This window comes from Petromyzon marinus, chromosome 29, assembly GCF_048934315.1.
Source record: "Petromyzon marinus isolate PM22_M1 ecotype Great Lakes invasive population chromosome 29, UKy_Petmar_22M1.pri1.0, whole genome shotgun sequence".
In the NCBI taxonomy this organism is placed as follows: domain Eukaryota; kingdom Metazoa; phylum Chordata; class Hyperoartia; order Petromyzontiformes; family Petromyzontidae; genus Petromyzon; species Petromyzon marinus.
The window spans coordinates 6,909,041-6,930,512 of record NC_133695.1 but is presented as its reverse complement, the minus strand read 5'-3'; the positions used below and the strand labels follow the sequence as shown (position 1 = coordinate 6,930,512).

Genomic DNA, 21,472 nt, shown 5'->3' with positions numbered 1-21,472 from the left:
ATACGCCGCATCGAGCACACTTCTCGCCGTGGCTATTACGAGGCACGTGCTATCTATTCCAAAGTCACAGACACCTGTAAAAAAATACATTCGGTGAGAAATGATGCCCAGCTTGCGGTGCTGCTGTAAGCGATTTAGACAGCAGTTAGAGAGGCGGACGAACGAAAGGAATTGAGACGGATATTCTGCGACAGACAGAGAGGCAGAGTGGAACATTGTGGAGTAGGAAGCACAATTTACCAATTTGCGCATCCACTCCGGGTTTTGCAAGTGTCCACTACTTTGGGGGTGGGGCGTTGATTAATTATGGGCGGGGAAATCTACCAGGTGGCTGCTCCGAGTAGGGGTGGGGGGGAAAGAGAAATCAACAGAAAAAACATATTCTTGGTTCTTTCGGTAAAGTCACGTAGATAGAAAATAAAATAAAAACAATAAAATACAATTACAATAAAAAATAATAAATTGAAAATAAAAAAGCAAAAAACCCACGACGTTTCTATCGCAAAACAAACGGTCTTCATCAGGCGGAGAGAAAAAAAAACAACCCAGAAATTCCCACGTGCCCACACCCAACTCCCCGTCCAATTCCTATCACCCAGACTGGCATAATCAGTCGTCGGCGGCGAAACGATTCAACCCCGCACGCTTCCATCAATCATTATTATCACGATCCGGGGTCACGATTTGATTCGGAGATCTCAAGTGGCGTTGGCGGCTCGTGTAGTATCTACAGTTGCGTGAATCTATAGAAGCTAGAGTATTTAATGTTAAGAAATCTATAGGTGGGTACGGATCTATCGCATCTTTTCAACTCGGTGTTCCGACTCTATCTAGAATGTACAGTTTCATAATGTGTAGACTACAGCGATGGCAACGGCTTGGAGAGGCGTTCGTTCAGCAGTGGATAGATCATGGCTGATGACGATTATGATACGATTATTGTAGTCGTACGAATCTGTCATACTTCGCATCGATGTTAATCGTGAAGCAACGAGCCAGGACCATGCCGCAAAAGAGTCACGAGGCAGAGTGAGGCTTTCCTGGGCTAAAGCAAAGCGGGATTAAAACAATTGCATCCTGTCGGCTATGTTATAAGAAACGCATGGCTCCCCGGAGCCGCGCGATTCTGTTCAATGAATCGTCAGCGAAGAGGCCGCATCAGCTGTTGCAGTGACCTCACAGCATCAGCACCACCACCAACCACCACGGTGGTGATTGTTGATATCGTTATCATTAGGCCATAAAGGTCGTGGGTGCGACTCTCCCCTCGTGCTCCCCACTGCCCCCACCCCACCCTTGGTGCCCTCTCCCCCAGCACCCCTTCCTCCGGCTGAGTCCTTGGGCGGCAGGGAGGTCGCCCCCCACCACCGCCCCCCCCTCCACTCGACATTCCTGCTCGGAATAACTCCCCTGCCCTCTCTACTCACAACTCCGCCCCCTTCATCATGAGCCCCCACTTTAGTTACCACCCAACCCCCTCCAGAGGCCCCGCTCTAATCCACCCCCGCCCCTTCATCCCCCCTCCTCTAGCCCACCCCTCTATCTCTGAGTCTCCCCCCACAGTCCACCCCTGAATCCCCCCCCTCCACCTGCCCTTCCACCCCCGTTCCCCCCCGCCCCTCCACCTTCAATCATCCCGGGTGCCGTGGGGGGGGGGGGGGGGGGGCGAGGCGTCACCCGCAGTGGCCGAAGATGAGTTGGACTCCGGTCCTCGGGTTACAACGTATCCTATAAGGCTTGTCGGCGTTCAAACGCTTGGCGGTGAAACATTCCGTATTCTCAGGGGCATGAGACGGACCCCAACGTTGTGACTGGTGTCTTAGAGCTATCTGGTCTCACACACACACACCTACCGGATTATAAGACCCCCCCCCCCCCACCCCCAAATTTCGATTTCAAAATACAGGAAACTATAGTTCCCCTTTTAAATCCGGATAATAATGCGGTAAAACGTTATCAAGCAACGCTTGCACTGGCAAACAAAACCCTCGAAGGGTTTAAACTTCTTGGAACTCATCAGCAGAGTCAGGCTTTTCGAAGCGTTCAATGCATATTCTATTTTGGCTTGAAGGACTACCACGTGGCCTGGCCCAAAGACAAATATGGATCACGGCATTGGCCGCGACAGTGGCGGTAAAGAGGTGGCGCAGCGATAACGCTCGTGACTCGCAGCAAGAACCACCTCGGTTCGATTCCCGATTCGGGCACCCTCCTGGATGGAGTTTTTTGTATGTTTCTTCTCCTGTTCTGCGTGGGGTTTTCTCCAGGTTCTCTAGTTTCCTCCCAATAGACAAAATTGCGTCTACAATGTTATTTGTATTGTCCAAAATATCCCAAAGTAAAAAAATACCTGCAAACGACTCCAATTGGGATTACACAGAACCACAACATCGCCCACCGACTGTGAAACACTCGGCAGGGCCCTCCTGAAAAAGGAATATTGAGACTCAGCGATGCTGTTCTAGCTCAACACGTACTTTGCTTTGAACGCCGGGACCTGAATTTGATTGCCGGCCACGGCTAACATCAGGCACGAGCGATATCTGTGCCAGACCCGCCTCCACCCCCAACTTCACCAACTCGCACTTACCAGCGTGGGGAAGAATGGTTAAACAAGCCCCATAACCGACACGGCGTGGCCAGGCCTTCATCCAGTAGTGGATTGACAAAGGATAGTGAATTATTGTGAATATAATTATTTAATTTCCTAGATTACCTCTCCCCCAGTTCTGCTGCCAGTGTCGCTCACGCGACGCGAGCACTGCCGTTGGAACTCTGCCCACCAGCCCAGGTTCAGATCGCTTTCTTGTCGGCACCACCAGAGGTGGCATCACTTTAAACGGTTCCAGTTCTCAATGTCGACAATGATTCGTGAGTTGTGTGACGCCCAAATGAAACGAGTGGGCTTGTCGCGTAACTCGCTCCTGTTTAGCCACGTACATACATGGATACAACTAAAGTGCTGGCTCATAGTCTCTGTGACATCGTAGCGTGTTAAGCAAAGTATGTTGGTGGCGATGCTGCTGCTGCTTTGGCAGTGGTGCACAGGCAGAGTTGACAAAAAAAGCAAAACTCAATACGTTCCGTGTGAATAACACTGTGGCTTTAAAAACATAACAGATATATAAATAAAACAGGCGACATTTAAGCAAATGGCCCTTCTTCATAGCGCGTCTCATCTTACAGCACAAGAAGGGCAATTGCCCGAAACGTCGCCTTTTATATATATATTTTTTTATTTTAAGACCACACACAGTGTTATTGACGCACGTGGTGAATTTTTTTTCGTGGATTAACACGTCGCTTGAAGGGCGTCTCAGCAGCAGTTCTGTGATATCCCACTCCGCGGGCCGTTCTCCAATACGAGGTCTCTCTTTCTCTCTCTCTTGCATGGCATTGCTTGCTGCAATGTTTCCCAGAGGGAACTTGGGCTAAATACCACGGCACTAACAGCGCAAGCGGAACAAAATCTGTATAACGAAGAGCGTTAAGCACGTTTTATTTAAATAAATAAGCGGAGACGCGTGCAATATGCGGGCACAGGTTTCGCGAATCCTAGCTATTTATTTATAACAGTGCGCCGATGTAATTTATTATTACCATTATGGTTGTCTTGGGTAAAAGATCGCCCCCCCCTCTTCCTCCTCCTCCTCCTCCTCCCTGAGTCGCTGTGAATCACTGCAGCTAAATGCGGTGAGTCGGGGTGAGGCTCCGGGTCGCAGGGGCTGGGGGGGTGGCGGTGTTGGTGGGGGCACCTGATGCTCTCAATCAGGGGTAAGGGGCCATCCCTTTAGTAAGTACGCAAGAATCTGTCAAAACTTGACCCCCCCCTCCCGAATCCTATAAAACGGCCGATATTTAATCCACGCAGAAACGATCAAGGATGAATAATATTAACGTGTTTACGCAAACAGATAGTCCACCGCCGGACTATCTAACTAATTTGAAGGCCAATGTAGACAAATTATTATCGAGGCTTCACCCCCTCCCCCCGTTTCCGATGCGTACGTACATTGTCAGCAGACCTCCCATATGCAAGCGTACGCATTTGGGTTAACCCCCTCCCCCCTTCATGCGCACGTACTAAATGGACGGCCCCTAAGTTGAGTGCGTGAGAGCGTGAATGGAAAACTAATACAAGGACGTTCATCATCACCAGCAGCAGCACTGGCGGCAACCAACCATGATCTATCCACCGTTGGGTGAAGGTCTCCCCGAGTCGTTGTCAACCCTCGCCGTCTCGTGGTTTATAAATTGATGTAGCCGCCTGCTAACGAGCCCGATTTAATCGCTCCGTCTCTGCGGTGGCCATCTCACCCCCTGGGTGTGTTGACTCCGTTGGCTGCCGCTCCATTGTGAGTCTCGACCACCGATCGTCGCGTGTCCTGCCCAGCTTGCTTGCGTGTTTGTTATTTAATCCATGTGCTCCTCTCTCCGTCTTCAGTGCGGATCCATTGTGGCGAGATGTTAACTGCCTCGCCTGGCATGCAGGAGGTCGTGGGGTCGAATCCGACCCTGACGCCTGTATTTTTGGAGTTTGCGTGTCTCTCTCCCCGTGGTCTCGTGGGGTTTTCTCCGGGTCCTCCGGATTTTCCCTCCACATTTATAATCAACGTGCGTAGATATTCGTTGGCTGCGATACATATCCATATGTTAAGCAACTTTGTTCAGCTATCATTTGTGGCCAGGTAGTTTCTGAGAAATAACTATATAGCTGGGTGGGCCTTACCTGGTAAATTAAAAATAGTTTATAGGGGTTTTTCTTTTTCACGTACATTGCCAATGTGCTTCAAAGAGATTGTTTATAATCAGTGTACTCGGGATTATCTGCTGTTACATGCAGCAGGTGATACACTGGGGCTGATTTGCCAGTCCCAATCATGACAGTTCCACTTCGTGTAGGAGGAGAACGGAGACCCCTGAGAAAACCCCACCAACGCAGTGGAGAGTGGCGCATCCCTGTGACCCAACGCGCGGCATCGCAGACGCGCGCCACCTCCGCAAACTATGAATGAGCTTCCTTATTCACGCTGTTCACCACCGGTAGCGTGGCGCAGTGGTAGGTAACACACGTGCCTCGCAGTTAGAAGGCTCTGGGTTCGAAACCTCACCTGTATTGATTTTGTGTGTTCTCCCCTTACCCTGCGTTTGTTTCCTCCGGGTTCTCCGGTTTCCTCCCTTAGCTAATAAAACAAACTTACAATGTAACGGGTATTGGCGAAAACATCCCTAAAGCTGAAAACATTTTTTGCAAATGACTCAATTGGGATCACACGTAGCAGCAACATCGCCACCCCTTGCTGTGAATACTTGGCAGGACCCTCCTGAAAAATTATCTTGAGATTCAGTTAGGCTTTGCTGGATAACCAAGTGTAATATAATAATGAAAATACGCGTTAATTATAAATGGCTTGAAATACTTGGCGGTGGACGTTTGCGAGAATGTGTTTTTTTTGCTTCAATCGGAGAAGGTCCAGCTCTGACCGTTTTATAATAAAATTCCAGGTTGACTGTGAATGCGATGAGCATCTCTGTAGCTGGACTAGTGCACCGTTCCCTCGTGTATAAATAAGAGGTCACTTGAAAGGATCTCGGAAGCGGCTCTGTAATACCTCCTTCCGCGGGGGATCGATGATCCGCTCACTGCTAGAGTTCCGAAATGATTCGCCAATCAAACACGTGGAATAATAACATCTTCGATTGAGACCAAAATGTGACTTGTTTTCTGAACACCTGTTTGTCTGCCCGCACGTGGTTAAATAAAGGTCATCCCACCAAACGTCATGCCACACCTGTCGCAGCACGGTAATGTTTTTCGAACGCCTGCAGTAGGAACAGCATCATCATAATCATCAACATCATTAACATGGGTAGCAGCAACGTTATCACCATTAATATTAATATCATCATCATCATGAGCAGCACGAATATTAATACCAGGAGCTGCTGTAGAAGCAACATCATTAGTAGTAGATGCAGCAGCATTTCCACCTCGACCACACTACCATCATGACTATGATAATAATCATGATGATGATGATCATCATCAATAAGGTACAGGCCTATTGTCAATCCGCTACTGGATGAGGGACTCTTGCATAGGTCGTGGTGGTTACGTGACCGTGCTGCTCGCTGGCAGTGTAGATTGGGGGAGGCAGGGGCATAGAGAGTACAGCATAACAATCAATTTTGCTACACTGCCCTCTGCTGCTCCACACGTTCCCCCACAGCAGCCTATAACACCTGTTATGCATGGTGGCCGCACATCCAAGGACTATTCACATGCCCAAGCCTGCTTAGCTTTCGACATCTGACCAGATCGGGTAAAATTATAAGTGATTTGGTAGATGCCTACAGTTGTAATAAAATGTAAATCGCTCCCGTTTAAGTGTTTCCGGCTGGACCTGCAACGAGTCTGTAAATGTGGCTGCATTGAGAGGTCGAGACCCACGGCCTTGGGGTTCATCTGAAGCCAGAGTGTGAGGATAATCTGAATGATGTTCTTTGGGTCTTTCGGTAAAGTCACGTAGACAGAAGAAAAAAATCACGACGTTTCGTTCGCTTCGTTTCGTTCGTGTGTTGCGATCGAAACGTCGTGATTTTTCTGTTATTATATTTTTTTCTATCTACGTGACTTTACCGAAAGACCCAGAGAGTATGAATTCCTGCAGTCACGAAAGCTTTAAGTCAATCTTAATGGTGTGCATACGATTAGTGTTGGACCTCGATTAAGCAGCTGGCAGGTGTCGAGTTGTGAATGTTGAGTGATGTAGATCTATTCTGTGATCGTATTGCCAACACAGTCATGATCATGATGGTGATCATCATCATCATCATCAGCCACGATATATCCACTGCTGGATGAAATGCTTCCCCCAAGTTGTTGCCGCTGCCACGATCGAATTCGCTCCGGCACATCAGCTGATCTCATAGCATGTGGTGGTTTTGGTGGTGATCCTCTCAGGCGTGTTCCATCCTTTGACTGCCATTCTGTCAACGGCCTTGACCATCGGCCAGCACACATTCTCTCAATGTGTCCCACCTAAGCTCACTTTCCTTAATAGTTATTCGGATGTCTCGGATTTATGTCTCTTCTCTGACCCATGTGTCTCTCTCTATCTCCCCCTCTGTGGAATTCCCAGCATGAACCCTTTCAGCGCTTCTTTGCACACTTTTCCTTTATCAGTGTCTATACACAGCGACATGCAATGCGCCCGCATCCAATCTCTTTAATCATGCGGATCGTTCTTGCTTAAGCGTAGACTCGACTATATTTGTGCCAAATCTCAACTTTTATGGCTCTTCCAAAATGTCATTATCATTTACATCAAAATAGTTGCACCGTGTGTAAAACTTGTGAAGCTATTGTTGATATTTACATACCGCACTAGGTAGTGTTTTTAATTCTGAGTAGACCTAGGGGAGGCCTAATACAGGTTCAAATATCCACTGCTCTTGGTCGTTAGCGGGAATCGAACTCGGGTAGCCAGTTCCGTAGGTCGAGTAGACAGATTCTACCTTGATGCAGAAGCCTGTCTCTTTGACCTTTCGAAGAAATGTGAACAAGGCCCATATCCCGAAACGTCGCCTACTTTATACTTTTTGTGTTTAGGGCTACACTGTTATTATTAACACGAAATAAGTTGTTGTTTTTGGCTGTGCTTGTGCACCACTGCCAACGCAGCAGCACCTCCAGATCACTTGATTAAGTTCTGTACAACCACGAGACTCGCCAATGTGCGCATGATTCGTGACAATGGAACGTGACCCGTGACCACTCCACCGTGAGTCTGAGCTGATGGGCTGTGACGCGTTCAGAGTAGGGGAGGGGGCGGCGGGTGGTCCTGGAGAGGGGGGGGGTATCGGCTCTAACGGGATTAAGAGGCGAAGGTCTCTGAGTTTTCTGGGCTGTGACCCCACCCATGTAGGGGTGGGGGGAGGAAGGAGGGGGGGTAGAGGTGGGGGGAGGGGGTATCCCACGAAAGGTGAGTTATGGGCAACTCCCTACAGGCATACCTAGGATACAAACACAACTGTGATACAAACACAACTGTGATACAGACACGCCTGTGATAGAGACACACCTGTGATAGAGACACACCACCTCTGCTGCAAACACACACAATACACCTGCATTCTAGACACCCCTGGGCTATTAGCACAACTCGTACAAGCTTTGTTAGTGCAAGGAAGGACGTTAAGGTTCCAGTCGGGAGCTCTCTGTGGAGCTCCAGGCACAGCCGGTCGTCGTCCTCCTGCCCAATCTGCAGTCCGGATCCGTGAGAGTTCCTCGCCCATCCAGCAGTGGATTGCTCGGGGTGGACTTTCTCCGCGATCTCCGGCTTCCTCCGACAACGAAAGCTCGACAACGTCACGATGCAAATAAACACCCCCCCCCCCCGCCTGGTGGAACCCCAGAGCTAATCCGTGAAACCCCCAAACTACACTGGGCATACGAAATGCCCCCGACGTGTAGGCAGTACAGCAAGCGGGTTGGAGCAGCACCCTCCCTCTCAGATATCTCTAGGAGAGTGAATGGAGGTCGCTTTAGCTGAGATGTCTCTAGGAGAGTGAATGGAGGTCGCTTTAGCTGAGATGTCTCTAGGAGAGTGAATGGAGGTCGCTTTAGCTGAGATGTCTCTAGGAAAGTGAATGGAGGTCGCTTTAGCTGAGATGTCTCTAGGAGAGTGAATGAAGGTCGCTTTAGCTGAGATGTCTCTAGGAGAGTGAATGGAGGTCGCTTTAGCTGAGATGTCTCTAGGAGAGTGAATGGAGGTCGCTTTAGCTGAGATGTCTCTAGGAGAGTGAATGGAGGTCGCTTTAGCTGAACTGTCTCTAGGAGAGTGAATGGAGGTCGCTTTAGCTGAGATGTCTCTAGGAGAGTGAATGGTGGTCCCTTTAGCTGAGATGTCTCTAGGAGAGTGAATGGAGGTCGCTTTAGCTGAGATGTCTCTAGGAGAGTGAATGGAGGTCTCTTTAGCTGAGATGTCTCTAGGAGAGTGAATGGAGGTCGCTTTAGCTGAGATGTCTCTAGGAGAGTGAATGGAAGTCGCTTTAGCTGAGATGTCTCTAGGAGAGTGAATGGAGGTCGCTTTAGCTGAGATGTCTCTAGGAGAGTGAATGGAGGTCGCTTTAGCTAAGATATCTCTGAGAGTGAATGGAGGTCGCTTTAGCTGAGATATCTCTAGGAGAGTGAATGGAGGTCGCTTTAGTTAAATATCTCTGTGAGAGTAAATGGATGTCGATTAAGTCGTGACGCGTGGAGCACACGGGCATTTACTGCAGTACATGGAGGTCGTGTCATCTCCCCCTCCCCTTCCCCCCAACCTCGCGCCCCCCCACCACCACCCCAACATTCATCTGCTCAATTTAGATCTGACCCCACACGGGCCGTCGTACCAAGCCCATTTACATACAGTACTTTCCAGTCTCCTCTGGGAGAGATCAAAATGAGTACCACGTGTTTTTTTGGAAAGTTGACAGCAGCGTGTGGGAAGTCTACGGATAGAAGACTGGCGTTTGCCACAATAATGTGGAATTACCACCTCTGGCTCATGGACATCCAAATAGGTCGTTAAGTCGTTGGTGACTCCTGTGCGACCTTTTTAGCGACGCGTTATTGTGATAATAGTGATAATATTCCTCGTCTACCCAGGAAGGTCTGACTGAGTCTCAAGACTCGCTACCCAGGAGGGTCCTGCTACACTTGGATGGTTGGCCGATTCCAATTCAATAGGGTGTTGGCTTCATGTGGGAGGAAACTGAAAAACCTGCAGCAAAGCTCCGCACAGATAGATTTAATAATACATTTCCATCTCTTGGCCATTTCTTTCTAAATTTGTACAAAAATACAACCCCACCCACCTCTCACCACAACTCCGATGTTCACAATTCGATTAAACAATCGATATTTTTAAAAAAAAATTGTGGTGAGAATGTAGCGCCCTCTAGCGGCTACAGTAGTCACGTGAACCTATTACATACAACATATGTCATTTCAAGATCATCGATTCTTACTGCACGCAAGGTTAGAGAACCAATATGAATCATTGATTGTTTTGTTCAATGCCTCGTTACCCCCAACAGAGCTAAAACGATCACTAATTGTAATCGATTATATTTTTTGCTATCAACTGCTCGGGGTTTTGAGCCAATTACCCTTAGTAATTGGTTTAAAACATCTTTATGTATGGAGGACCGCAAAGCTTGGGAAATTGCTGGTAGCGCGCCGGCTCCTTAAAGCGTGGCTGCTGCTGCTGCTACTGCCTTCCCGCTCTTCGTCTATGGTTCGTCAGCGATCGTGAGATCCGCAATTTGCATGAAACGCGACGCCGCTGTTGACCAAACTAAAGCAACCAAAACACCGCACCTCCTGAAGTGCAGAAAACCCCTTTCAAGCCTCGTCCAGCGTGACGCGGCTAATGATGCCGGTCACATCACGAAAAACCTCGCCTGTCCACCTCCTGAGGCGACTAATGGAACCGATAATCCGAAGCGCGTTGTTATCGCCATTCTAACCGCCGTCCGGATTTATCATCCCAATACCAGCTCCAGCTCGCCCTTTGCAAGGGCCATTGTTTTCCCTCGCTGCGCCCTCCCTGCAAAAATTAAGATCGCCTTCCAAGAGTGGCTGACGCAGGGTTTCAACCGGTGGGGCAGAGCGTGGGCATATGAGACCCACGTGTTCCCACCTGTCGCTTGCGTCAACTCGTTCGCGGTGATGGGGCCTCAACGATTGTCCGCCGTGGTTCGCGTTCTTTGGCCAGTGTCAGCTGTTCCAGGTCCTTTGCCGCTGCATCTGGTTGGGATGACGCGTAGCGGCAATCGTTGGCCCCCTACTGGCAAATTAATGCCCGCTTGCAGGCCAGGTGCCGAGTCAAATTTTTGCCGCACATGTACAGCTGCCACTGGGGGGGTGGCCTAAGCTAAAACACAAGGGAATAATCGTGCCCTACTGGTAGACTGATGCCCAATTGCAGGGTCAGGTGCCAAGTCAACTTATTCTGCACGTGGACAGCTGCCACTGGGGGTGCCCCTCGAATGAGATGTGATGTAAGTCGCCACTTACCGCGTGTACAGCTCTATGAGACGCTCTGTTACTTGAGCTTGTACTCCTGCTTCGATCAACCCCCATTGCTCCTCTTGTAGATCCGCTAACCCTGCTCCTATTGCCGTGTTTCCCTACTCCTCTTCCATTGCTCCCGTTGCCTTCCCCTGCTGCGCCGAGTCGATCGCTGTCGGGGTCCTGCCCGGGGATGATTCTCGTGACAGACCGGCATTGCCAGAGGCCGATCTGTATGTGTGTACGTTTCTATGTATTCTTGTTGTTGTTCCGCTTGTTCACCCAGGAAAAGCCTCACAGTCTCGTGACTCTTTTGCAGGTGATTCCTGCCAAGCGTATGCAGTAGGGGGCGGGGGGGGAGGCGTTCATAGCTATGTTATGTATAATCTCAATTGATTAAAATATGCGGTGTAATTTTTCCAAATATTTGGAAAAAATTGCGACCGTGACCCCGGCTACGCAATGGCCTACAACTCTTGCGACTGACGTCACCGGATCCTGCAAAGAAGCACGCGGCGTGCACTTTACGGTGAATGCGTTCGCAGTATTAACCGGGGCCGGCCGCCAGGGTTTCGAACCGTGAACGCTCTGCAACCAGCCGCCGAACGCGCTACAGCAAAATGCCATGCCCGCGGCCCCAGTGCGAGTGTATGTGCGTTGCTTGTCCCTATAACACGCTCCCAAGGACATGTCAACCTGCTTCAGTGGACGCAGAGTCATTTGACAGCAGATGATGTGCAGCTGGTGGACGTTTGGAGAGGATATAAATACTTGACCGTCCAATTGGGAAAATCGGCCCCCCGCACTACTTATCTGATCTACCATGCACAACGTTTTTGGGCAATGGCCCTCCTCCATGGCTCATCATGACGAAGGACCATGCCTGCAACTTTGCCTGATGTATATTTGATAATTTTAAGGCAACACACAAATCCGGTGTTATTGTCGACAGGGAACGTGTTGAGTTGTTGTTGTTGGTTGTGTTTGTGCACCACTGCCAACGCAGCAGCATCACCACCACATCATTCATTAACATTCAGTAGAGCCCGGCGAGTGTCGCGATTCAATTGTCAGACGACTTTTGTTCATTGCAAACACGAGAACCCAGTCTCAAAGGGCTTCCCGCTCAGGGTCCGTGCCGCCGTGTGTTGTTCGGTACGGTGTCTGACGTTTCGCACCACGTGCCGGGAGCTTCTTGAGGAACTGACGCTCGTGTAGTCCCTGGCTGAGGTCAGGTCTCCCGCTGGGGAGGGCTGATGATCCCAAAAAAATGAATGACTGTGAGTGGCGATGGAAAGACATTCTGTCACGGGAGAAGCTGGTTTATAAAAAGAAAATGCCCACCGACGACCGTGCCTACAGCAGGCAAGAGATGGATTGTAAATTTAGGTTAAATTCTAAGGAGTTGACTCGACCCATCATCCCTACGAGGTCGAAAAAACTGAGCACCACTTTGTGAGAAGTAATTTGTGGCTGTCTGTGGGAACAACGTTCCACCGCCACATGACTGTGCAAGTTCCACCACTTGCCCAGGGCTGTAAGCGGGAGACGGATGCCGCCCTAGCTTTTGAACGAAACACGGAGAGATCTGTGAAACTCCCTGGTGATACGAGATGGCCCGACGCAGGCAACACAGCAAGTGGGTTGGTCAACTCGTCTCCTTGCCGCACGCTCGTAACGCGTGCGTGCGGCTTTCTCCGGCAATTCCGCGATCTTCCCACATGAACCCACACTCTCGCTGACAAAGCAAATGCAAACATCTCCCCTATACCATTAACAGACTGTTGGGGCAAGTGATTTAAGCGAGCACCTATGAAAGCAGGCAAGGCGCACGAGGGGGTGGGTGGCCAGCACCACGCCTGACCGCCATTAGCGATGCTTACACACCGCACCAGGTACTTACTTGAGGCTGAGTCGACCTAGGGGAGGCCCAAAACCGGTGAACAAGATATGTGGCCAAACATCCCCATGTAGCAGGAACGTCCCCAAACAAGAGTCCGGGGACTCAATGAGGCTCATTTTGTTGTTGCGAAATGTTTGTGTGAACACGAAAACCCGAATCTTCTGCAGTGAAGCCAGAGTTTGAGAAGCCCGGCAGGATCCTCTTGCAAAATGGGCTTGAGAGTCCGTGAGTTTTTCTTGGAGGCATACACAAACACTATACTTCTGATACCGTATTCGCCGAATTATAAGACGCTACCGGAAAATAAGAGACGCTCAAGGCTTGTTCCCGGGGTCATACAAGCTCTGCTATCTGGGTTTTTTTTTTATAAAGCGCACCCCCAACCCTTGCTTTAAATATAGAGGGGAGGTTCGAAGTACGCTTTATAATCTGGAGAACATGGGACAGGTGACCCGGGACAGGTGCTTGCTCGGCCGTGTCCATACAGAGCGAGCCAGAGGGCAGGGTAGGGCATGGAGCAGGATAGGGCAGGGTAGGGCATGGGACAGGAGAGGGGGGCATTGCGGGGGTAAGGCGGGAGGGCGTTAATAGCGGGAGTCGTTTAAATTATTAATTGAATGTCTCGAAGGAGGGGGAGTGCGGCTGATGATGGGGGGGGGGGAGGCTTCGTGGCGCAAAGATTGCGTGTGGGCAGCTCGCCACTGTGTGCGTAATTGGCGCATAGGGCGGGCGGGCGGGCGGGGAGGACACCACAACCGCCACGCCACCGTCGCGGATCTTGCCGCATCAGTGAATAGTTCGTGCAGAGGGGACCGCGGCGCGCGCGCTTTAAATTACAGCGCCGCTAGCGCTTCCCGATTTAGCCGCGGCTAAGGCTGGCAGCGCGGCGCAGGCGGTTCCCGCGCGGCCGCAGCGCATGGCTAAATTTGGGCAGCGAGTATTGCGGGGAACGAACGTGGTCGTGTGGAGGGCGGGGGCGGTGGTGCGAGGGGCTGCGTAGTGAGCTGGGTGGAGAGACGTGGGCCAGGTGGGTGGCGATGCGGTGTAACTCACCCAGTCATCCGTTCCGTCCATCCATCCATGCACCTACTAACCCTAACCCACCCATCATCCACTGACGCATTCGTCCGCCAATCTCATCCGTTCACACATCTACACGCTCAACCACGCATCTAACGAATCATCCACTAACTCGTCCATCCACCCACTAACTCAGCTATTAAGTTACCCATCCACCGAGCCACCCATACATTCAAAATCCCACCAGCACACGTGCCCATTCACCCACTGACCCACACATTCACAAATGCACCCCCTCACCAAACCACTCGCCGTATCACTCACATAGCCATCCACCCATCCAATCATCCACGCACCCACCCACGCACTCCCATAATCACCCACTCATCCACCCACGTACTCACCCGCCGACTCAGCCATTCACTAACTCACCCACTTACTCGACCACTCACTAACTCACCCACTCACCCACCCACCCACCCACTCACCCTCCCACGCACCCACACACCACGCTGTGTACCCCTGGCCACCCTATCTCTCACACTGAAAATAGCGCACGGTCGGGTGGGGTGGGGGTGGGCGCTCCTCTACGCGGATTAGGGGGGGGGGGGCACCGCTCGTCGCGCTTAATAAGGGGCCACGATGGTGTCCCTATGACGCTCACGAGGGGCGGGGTGGGGGAAGGACTTGGGGGGTGGGGGGTATTGAGTGGTAGACTGGAGTGGGTGGGTAGGTGCTGTGGACCTGATTTTATATATGTTGTCGCCTGGGTATGCTCTGTGGCCTGTTTATGTGTTGTGGAGTGGACTGAGTAGATGTTGTGGGGTGGACTGTGCGGGTAGAGTTTGCGGAATCGCTCGATGTTGTGCAGTGGGTAGGTGATGTGTCCCGGAAGGTTATTATGCGGAGAGCTGGGTGAATATGCGTTATGGAGTGGACTATGTGGGTATGGTGGACTGGATTGGGTGGGTGGGTAGGTGGAACGGGCGAGGTGGATGTCGCGGGGTGGACTGGGTGAGTATGATGCAGCTAGATGTCTTAATGTTTCAGGTTTACGCAACATGACTACAATTCCAGCCATTCAAATCCACCCGCCATTACAAAACACAAATTCCAATCCACCAAAGCATAAAGGCGTCCCAAAGCCTCTTCTGGCAGGCTTAGCGCTCTGACCCGTGAGCCACCTCCACTAGACATATATTTTTAAACGGGAGACCTGGGAGAGATAAGTAAAAACAACATCACGCTGCAAGCAATGCAGGCCGACCTTGTTGGTTAACATCATCCAGTCCGCCTTTATTCAGGCGTAGTAACCCCATGGCGCTTCCTCTTCACATGTGATTTAACAAAAGAAAGAAAGTAAGAGAAAAGTCTGAACATTGCCACTCCATCTAAATCATCTTCATGTCTGCCGTGATCCACGTGACTTGTGCGGGGGCACGCCCATTCTGATTCCCACCCTTCCTCTCCCCGCCCACTGTGAAAACAGACTCTGCTCCGTGCAGCTCACTTTTTCTCGCTCCTTCCTGCTCTGTTCTCCCTCCCCTCTCTTCCCTTCCCTCTCTTCCCCGACACCTCGGCCTGGTCATTCTTTCTCCCCCTCCTCCCCTTCCTGCACGGGAGCTTCTCCTCCCTTTCTTCTGCTGCTCATCTTGAGCCGTGCTCTTCTTTTTAACTGTCGCTGCCTCCCTTCCCTCTCCCATTGCTTTCTTTTACCACACATTCTACCTCTACTCCCCTCCCCGGAGTCTACGACTCTGGTGAATGGGAACCGTGACGCCGGTACACAACGATTTAACTCGTTTCAAATGACGTCTAAAGTCTACCTTATTGCCTAATACACCGGCAGGAATAATAACTTGGGCGGCCTTCCGGAATCGAAACCACGAATCTATGAAACAAGTGGCGAACGTGCTACCACTGGGCCACGTCACAGTCCCATTTGTTGCATGTGCTATGAAGAAGGGTTATTGCCCAAAACGTCGCCGCTTATATTGTTTAATTTTTTTTTGTTGAACGTTTTACGCACCGTACGTAGCCAACCGTGCTCATCGGAGGTGCGGGGGGAAGGAACACACAAAAATAATTTCTAAAGAAATAAGTTTTAAATTTAGATGTAAAGGTGCATAGCTCATAAAGACGGCAGACACGGTGTTGCTATTGGCAGGGGACGTGGCGAGTTGTCGTTTGTGCTCCTGCACCACTGCCAACGCATCAAAGAGAAAGATTCCCCCGTATAGCCTTAACAGACTGTAGGGGCAACGTGCTGTTAGCGAGCACCTATGAAGGCCGGAACGGTACACGAGGTCGTGGGTGGCCAGCACCACGCCCGACCGCCTTTGTCTCCCCAGTGGCGATGTTTACACACCGCACCAGGTACGCATTTGAGGCTGAATCGACCTAGGGGAGGCCCGGGACCGGTTTAGATAATCGTCACTGGTGTTGGCCGTGAGCGCGAATCGAACCCGTGTCGCCAGGTTCATAGCGCAGCGTAGCGCTAACCGCTACACTACCGCTCCACAACGCATCACCACCAGCAGCAGCAGCAGGAGGTTTCACGTGTCCCTCAAACGATCACGTCTCTCGTGCTGCGCTCATCCCAGCGCTGCGCCCGATCAAAATTAACGCGCACGTGGCCACCGGAGAAGCGCCGCGGGGCGGGCGTGTGGGGGGGGGCTGTGTTGAAAGGCGATGTTGGAAGAAAAAAAAAACCCCACCGAGAATGGGAGAAACAACAACAACAACGTCGCAGGTCTTCCCTTAGCGCGAACAAATAAACAGCGCTCGGGGCTAAGAGAAGCATTGTCGAGGTAATTTACTTGCGCCTGTGTGTGTACATGTGTGTAGGTGTGCGTGTGTGTGTACATGTGTGTGTGTGTGCCTGTGTGTAGGTGTGCGTGTGTACATGTGTGTGTGCCTGTGTGTAGGTGTGCGTGTGTACGGGTGTGTGTGTCTGTGTGTAGGTGTGCGTGTGTACGGGTGTGTGTCTGCGTGTCTGTGGGGAGCGGTAGTGTAGCGGTTAGCGCGCTGCGCTACGAACCTGGCGACACGGGTTCGATTCCCGCTCACGGCCAACGCCAGTGGCGATTATCTGAACCGGTCCCGGGCCTCCCCTAGGTCGACTCAGCCTCAAATGAGTACCTGGTGCGGTGTGTAAACATCGTCACTAGGGAGACAAAGGCGGTCGGGCGTGGTGCTGGCCACCCACCCCCTCGTGTACCGTTCCGGCCTTCATAGGTGCTCGCTAACAGCACTTGCCCCTACAGTCTGTTACAGGCTATACGGGGGATCTTTGTTTTGTTTTTCTTTGTTTTGTGTCTGCGTGTAGGTGTGCGTGTGTACGTGTATGTGTCTGTGTGTAGGTGTGCGTGTGTACGTGTGTGTGTCTGCGTGTAGGTGTGCGTGTGTACGTGTGTGTGTCTGTGTGTAGGTGTGCGTGTGTACGTGTGTGTGTCTGTGTGTAGGTGTGCGTGTGTACGTGTGTGTCTGTGTGTAGGTGTGCGTGTGTACGTGTGTGTGTCTGTGTGTAGGTGTGCGTGTGCACGTGTGTGTGCCTGTGTGTAGGTGTGCGTGTGTACATGTGTGTGTGCCTGTGTGTGGGGGTGCGTGTGCACGTGTGTGTGTGTAGGTGTGCGTGTGCACGTGTGTGTGTGCCTGTGTGTAGGTGTGCGTGTGTACGTGTGTGTGTGTCTGTGTGTAGGTGTGCGTGTGCACGTGTGTGTGTGTGTCTGTGTGTAGGTGTGCGTGTGTACGTGTGTGTGTGCCTGTGTGTAGGTGTGCGTGTGCACGTGTGTGTGTGCCTGCGTGTAGGTGTGCGTGTGTACATGTGTGTGTCTGCGTGTAAGTGTGCGTGTGTACATGTGTGTGTGTCTGCGTGTAGGTGTGCGTGTGTACATGTGCGTGTGTGTATGGGGAGTTGTAGTGCATCGGTTTTGCGCGCTGCGCTACGAACCCGGCGACCCGAGTTCGATTCCCGCTCACGACCAACACCAGTGACGATTATCTGAACCGGTCCTGGGCCTCCCCTGGGTCTACTAAGCCTTAAATGAGTACCTGGTGCGATGTGTAGCAAACATCGTCACTAGGGAGACAAAGGTGGTCGGGCGTGGTGCTGGCCACCCACCCCCTCGTTTGCCGTTCCCGCCTTCATCGGTGGCTCGCTAACAGCACTTTCCCCAACAGTCTGTTTAACGCTATACGGGGGATCTTTGTCTTTGTCTGTGTAAATGTGTATGTCAGTGTGTGTGTTGAATTTGGCACAATGGGCAGCACAGGTGGCGCATTTGTCAGTCAGCCAACCCATAAACACCTCCTGTCAGCAGCGAGAGCCTACCGCACTTCACGCGTGATAGCCTCAAGGTGCACCTAGCCTGGCACAAGCGCTGTGGCGACGTCACGGCTATTGTTGTTGTCGAATGCCCCTTCTGCGTAACACATTATTCATTCGCACGACATCGCACGCTAATGATGTATTATGACGTGAGAATGAATTGAAAAAGAAACATTGCCCGAAACGTCGCCTATTGTATATATCTTTCCTTTTATGTCCACACACACACACACACGTGCGGTGTTATCTTTGTATGTGTGTGTGTGTGCGCTAATCATCTCGTGAATAAGACATGCGGTAACATAATGGCGCCTCCTCTCGGCGGTTACACTTGCAGAGAGAATGGCTCGATCAGTGGCTGCTCTCCGGAGACTCTCACCTGTTGTCACTCTCACCTGTTGTCACTCTCACCTGTTGTCACTCCCACCTGTTGTCACTCTCACCTGTCACTCTCACCTGCGACCCTTGACCATCGCGCCAGCGGGGCAGATCGTGGCTCAGGTGTTACATTGAGATGATCCCCGTACAGGTGTGGAATTGAGATGATCTCCGTTCATGTGTGGCATTGAGATGATCCCCGTACAGGTGTGACATTGAAATGATCTCCATACAGGTGTGGCATTGAAATGATCCCCGTACAGGTGTGACATTGAGATGATATCCGTACAGGTGTGGCATTGAGATGATCTCCGTTCAGGTGTGGCATTGAGATGATCCCCGTAAAGGTGTGGCATTGACATTATCTCCGTTCAGGTGTGACATTGAGATGATCTCCGTACAGGTGTGACATTGAGATGATCCCCGTATAGGTGTGGGATTGAGGTCTTCGCCGTACAGGTGTGGGATTGAGATGATCTCCCTAGAGGTGTGGGATTGAGATGATCTCCGTACAGGTGTGACATTGAGATGATCTCCCAAGAGGTGTGCGATTGAGTCGATCTCAGTACAAGTGTGGCATTGAGATGATCTCCGTTCAGGTGTGAGATTGAGATGATCTCCACACAAGTGTGGCATTGAGATGTTCACCTAGGTCCGTGTGCCCTCTGCAGACCTTCACGGCCTGGTGCAACTCACATCTGAGGAAGGCCGGCACGGGCATCGAGAACATCGAGGATGACTTTCGGAACGGCCTCAAGCTCATGCTGCTGCTTGAGGTCATCTCAGGTGAGCGCGAGACCCAGAGGTGGAGAGATGAACGCACAGCCTGCGTCCACCGCCACTTCTTCTTGCACACCTTCACTCGGATCCCCCGCCCTCACGCACAAACACAGAGTTCCCCCGTATATCCCTACACAGACTGTTGGAGCAAGTGCTGTTAGTGAGCACCTATCCAGGCCGGAATTGGCCCACGCGTGGATTGATGTGGCCAGAACACACGGCCGGCCACCTTTGTCTCCCAGGTGGTCATATTTACACACTGCACAAAAATTATCCTTTGAGGCCGAGTCGACCTAACCGAGGCTCAGGACCGGTTCTGATATAACTAGCCACTGATGCTCACCGTGGCTGGGAATCAAACTCAGGTCGAAGGGCAGCGCACTAACCACTGCATTACCGCTCGCCACAGACAAAAGCGCACACACACGGGCATGCATACATATGTATACGTCCGTGTGTGTACATGTACAGCTGTAGGTGTGAGCATGTATAGGCGTACGCGTGTGCATGGGGAAGTCCTCGTCCAGCTGTGGATAGACAAAGCGTTACCCGTGCGGATTACTTATTGACATTGGCAGCCCAGGTCTACACTTCAAGAGAGAGAGAGGGCCCCCTTTCCCGCTCGAGCTGCCTCTGGCTGTAAATCCCAAGGCACTTGACCCCTGGTGGCCTTTGGGGATAAACGGTACCGGGGGCGGGGGATCTCTGTGGCTTTGCGTGGTCAAAGCCAGGGGAGTCCATTGGATGTCTCATTCAAAACTAAATCTGCGACGCGCTCCCGGTAGCCACACTGGGATGGAATCGAATCTCAAAGATAAGAGAGAGAGAGAGCGAGCGAGAGGTAAGGGAAAGAGAGAGAGAGAGATGAAGAGGGAGAGCGACGGCGAACTTTAAACACCCGACACACACGCTCGTTGTGGCCGAGCTTCTCTCGTCGGTCATTCACGCGGCTTCTGTTGCAAGTCCTGACTGTGGAGGCTGGCACGGCGAAGGGGGGGGGGTCACACCACGGGGTGGGTTGGTAGAGGGGGAGTCAGCGAAGTTCACCCCCCCACTCCCAACTTGGTCACGGATGAGTTTAACCCGACAACTGATTACATGATTGTACTAATCATCTGGCTCGCCTGTAGTGTACAGGGCACCTATTAGCCCGTGGTACATATATATACAAGCAGCACGGATCTTCTGGCCTCCACCGATTCAGTACTCAGCTTCATGTCCGTGCAGTGCTGTGTATGATAATACATATTACAGGTGACGTCTTGTGTAACGGGCCCTCCTTAATAGCACGTACATGAAGAAGGGCCATTTCCCGAAACGTCGTCTATGCTATATTTTTCAATGTAAGGCAACGCACAGATTATGGTATTGACGAACGCGTTGAGTTTTTATAAATATATTAATCTGCGTGTCTTAAATGATTCGGTCATCGGCATAACCAGCGTTTATGTCGCCACCCTGCTCAATGGAGAACGCACGCGGACTCAAACAACACGGCACCACGGATTGCTTTGTCCGGACACTTTCGGGGTGTCTCTTTTCCATGTCATAGCACGTGGAGCGGAGAGGATGGGGCCGGTGAGTGGGGGGGGGGGGGGTTTGGACACCCACGGCACCCACAGTGGCTGTGACCCCCACTCTCGCTCCCAGCCCCAGGGTGGAGGCTGCATTATTTATCCGTAATCCCCTAGGCCAGCTGCATTATTCATTGTATGGCTACCACCAGCCACCACCACAATCACCAGGGGCAGCAACAGCAGCAGCGGCGAGGTGCTGTTCGTGCCTAGAGTGGAGATGACGGAGTCCGTATGGAGTGTTGTTTTTTGTTGTTGTTGTTGTTATCGTCACGCTTGCTGAGAAACACGGGGCCCAAAATCCCGAAAACGCAAGCGACCAGAAACAAACAGCACTGTTAATTCTGGGATAGATGAGGGCGTAAGGGATTTCTGGAATTGAGCGAGGCTATTGTTATTATTGTTGAAGGAGCTTGGGGGGGGGG

General features: G+C 51.4%; 1 protein-coding gene across 1 annotated transcript in view; it reads left to right on the top strand.

Annotated features, from left to right (window-relative positions):
* Window positions 1-21,472, top strand: part of LOC116947266 (alpha-actinin-2) — a 48,841-nt gene that overhangs the window by 3,737 nt on the left and 23,632 nt on the right. Inside the window, exon 2 of the mRNA XM_032962795.2 lies at window positions 19,365-19,479. Within this exon, the coding sequence (XP_032818686.1) occupies window positions 19,365-19,479 (115 nt within the window). The remainder of the gene's footprint in view (window positions 1-19,364; window positions 19,480-21,472) is intronic.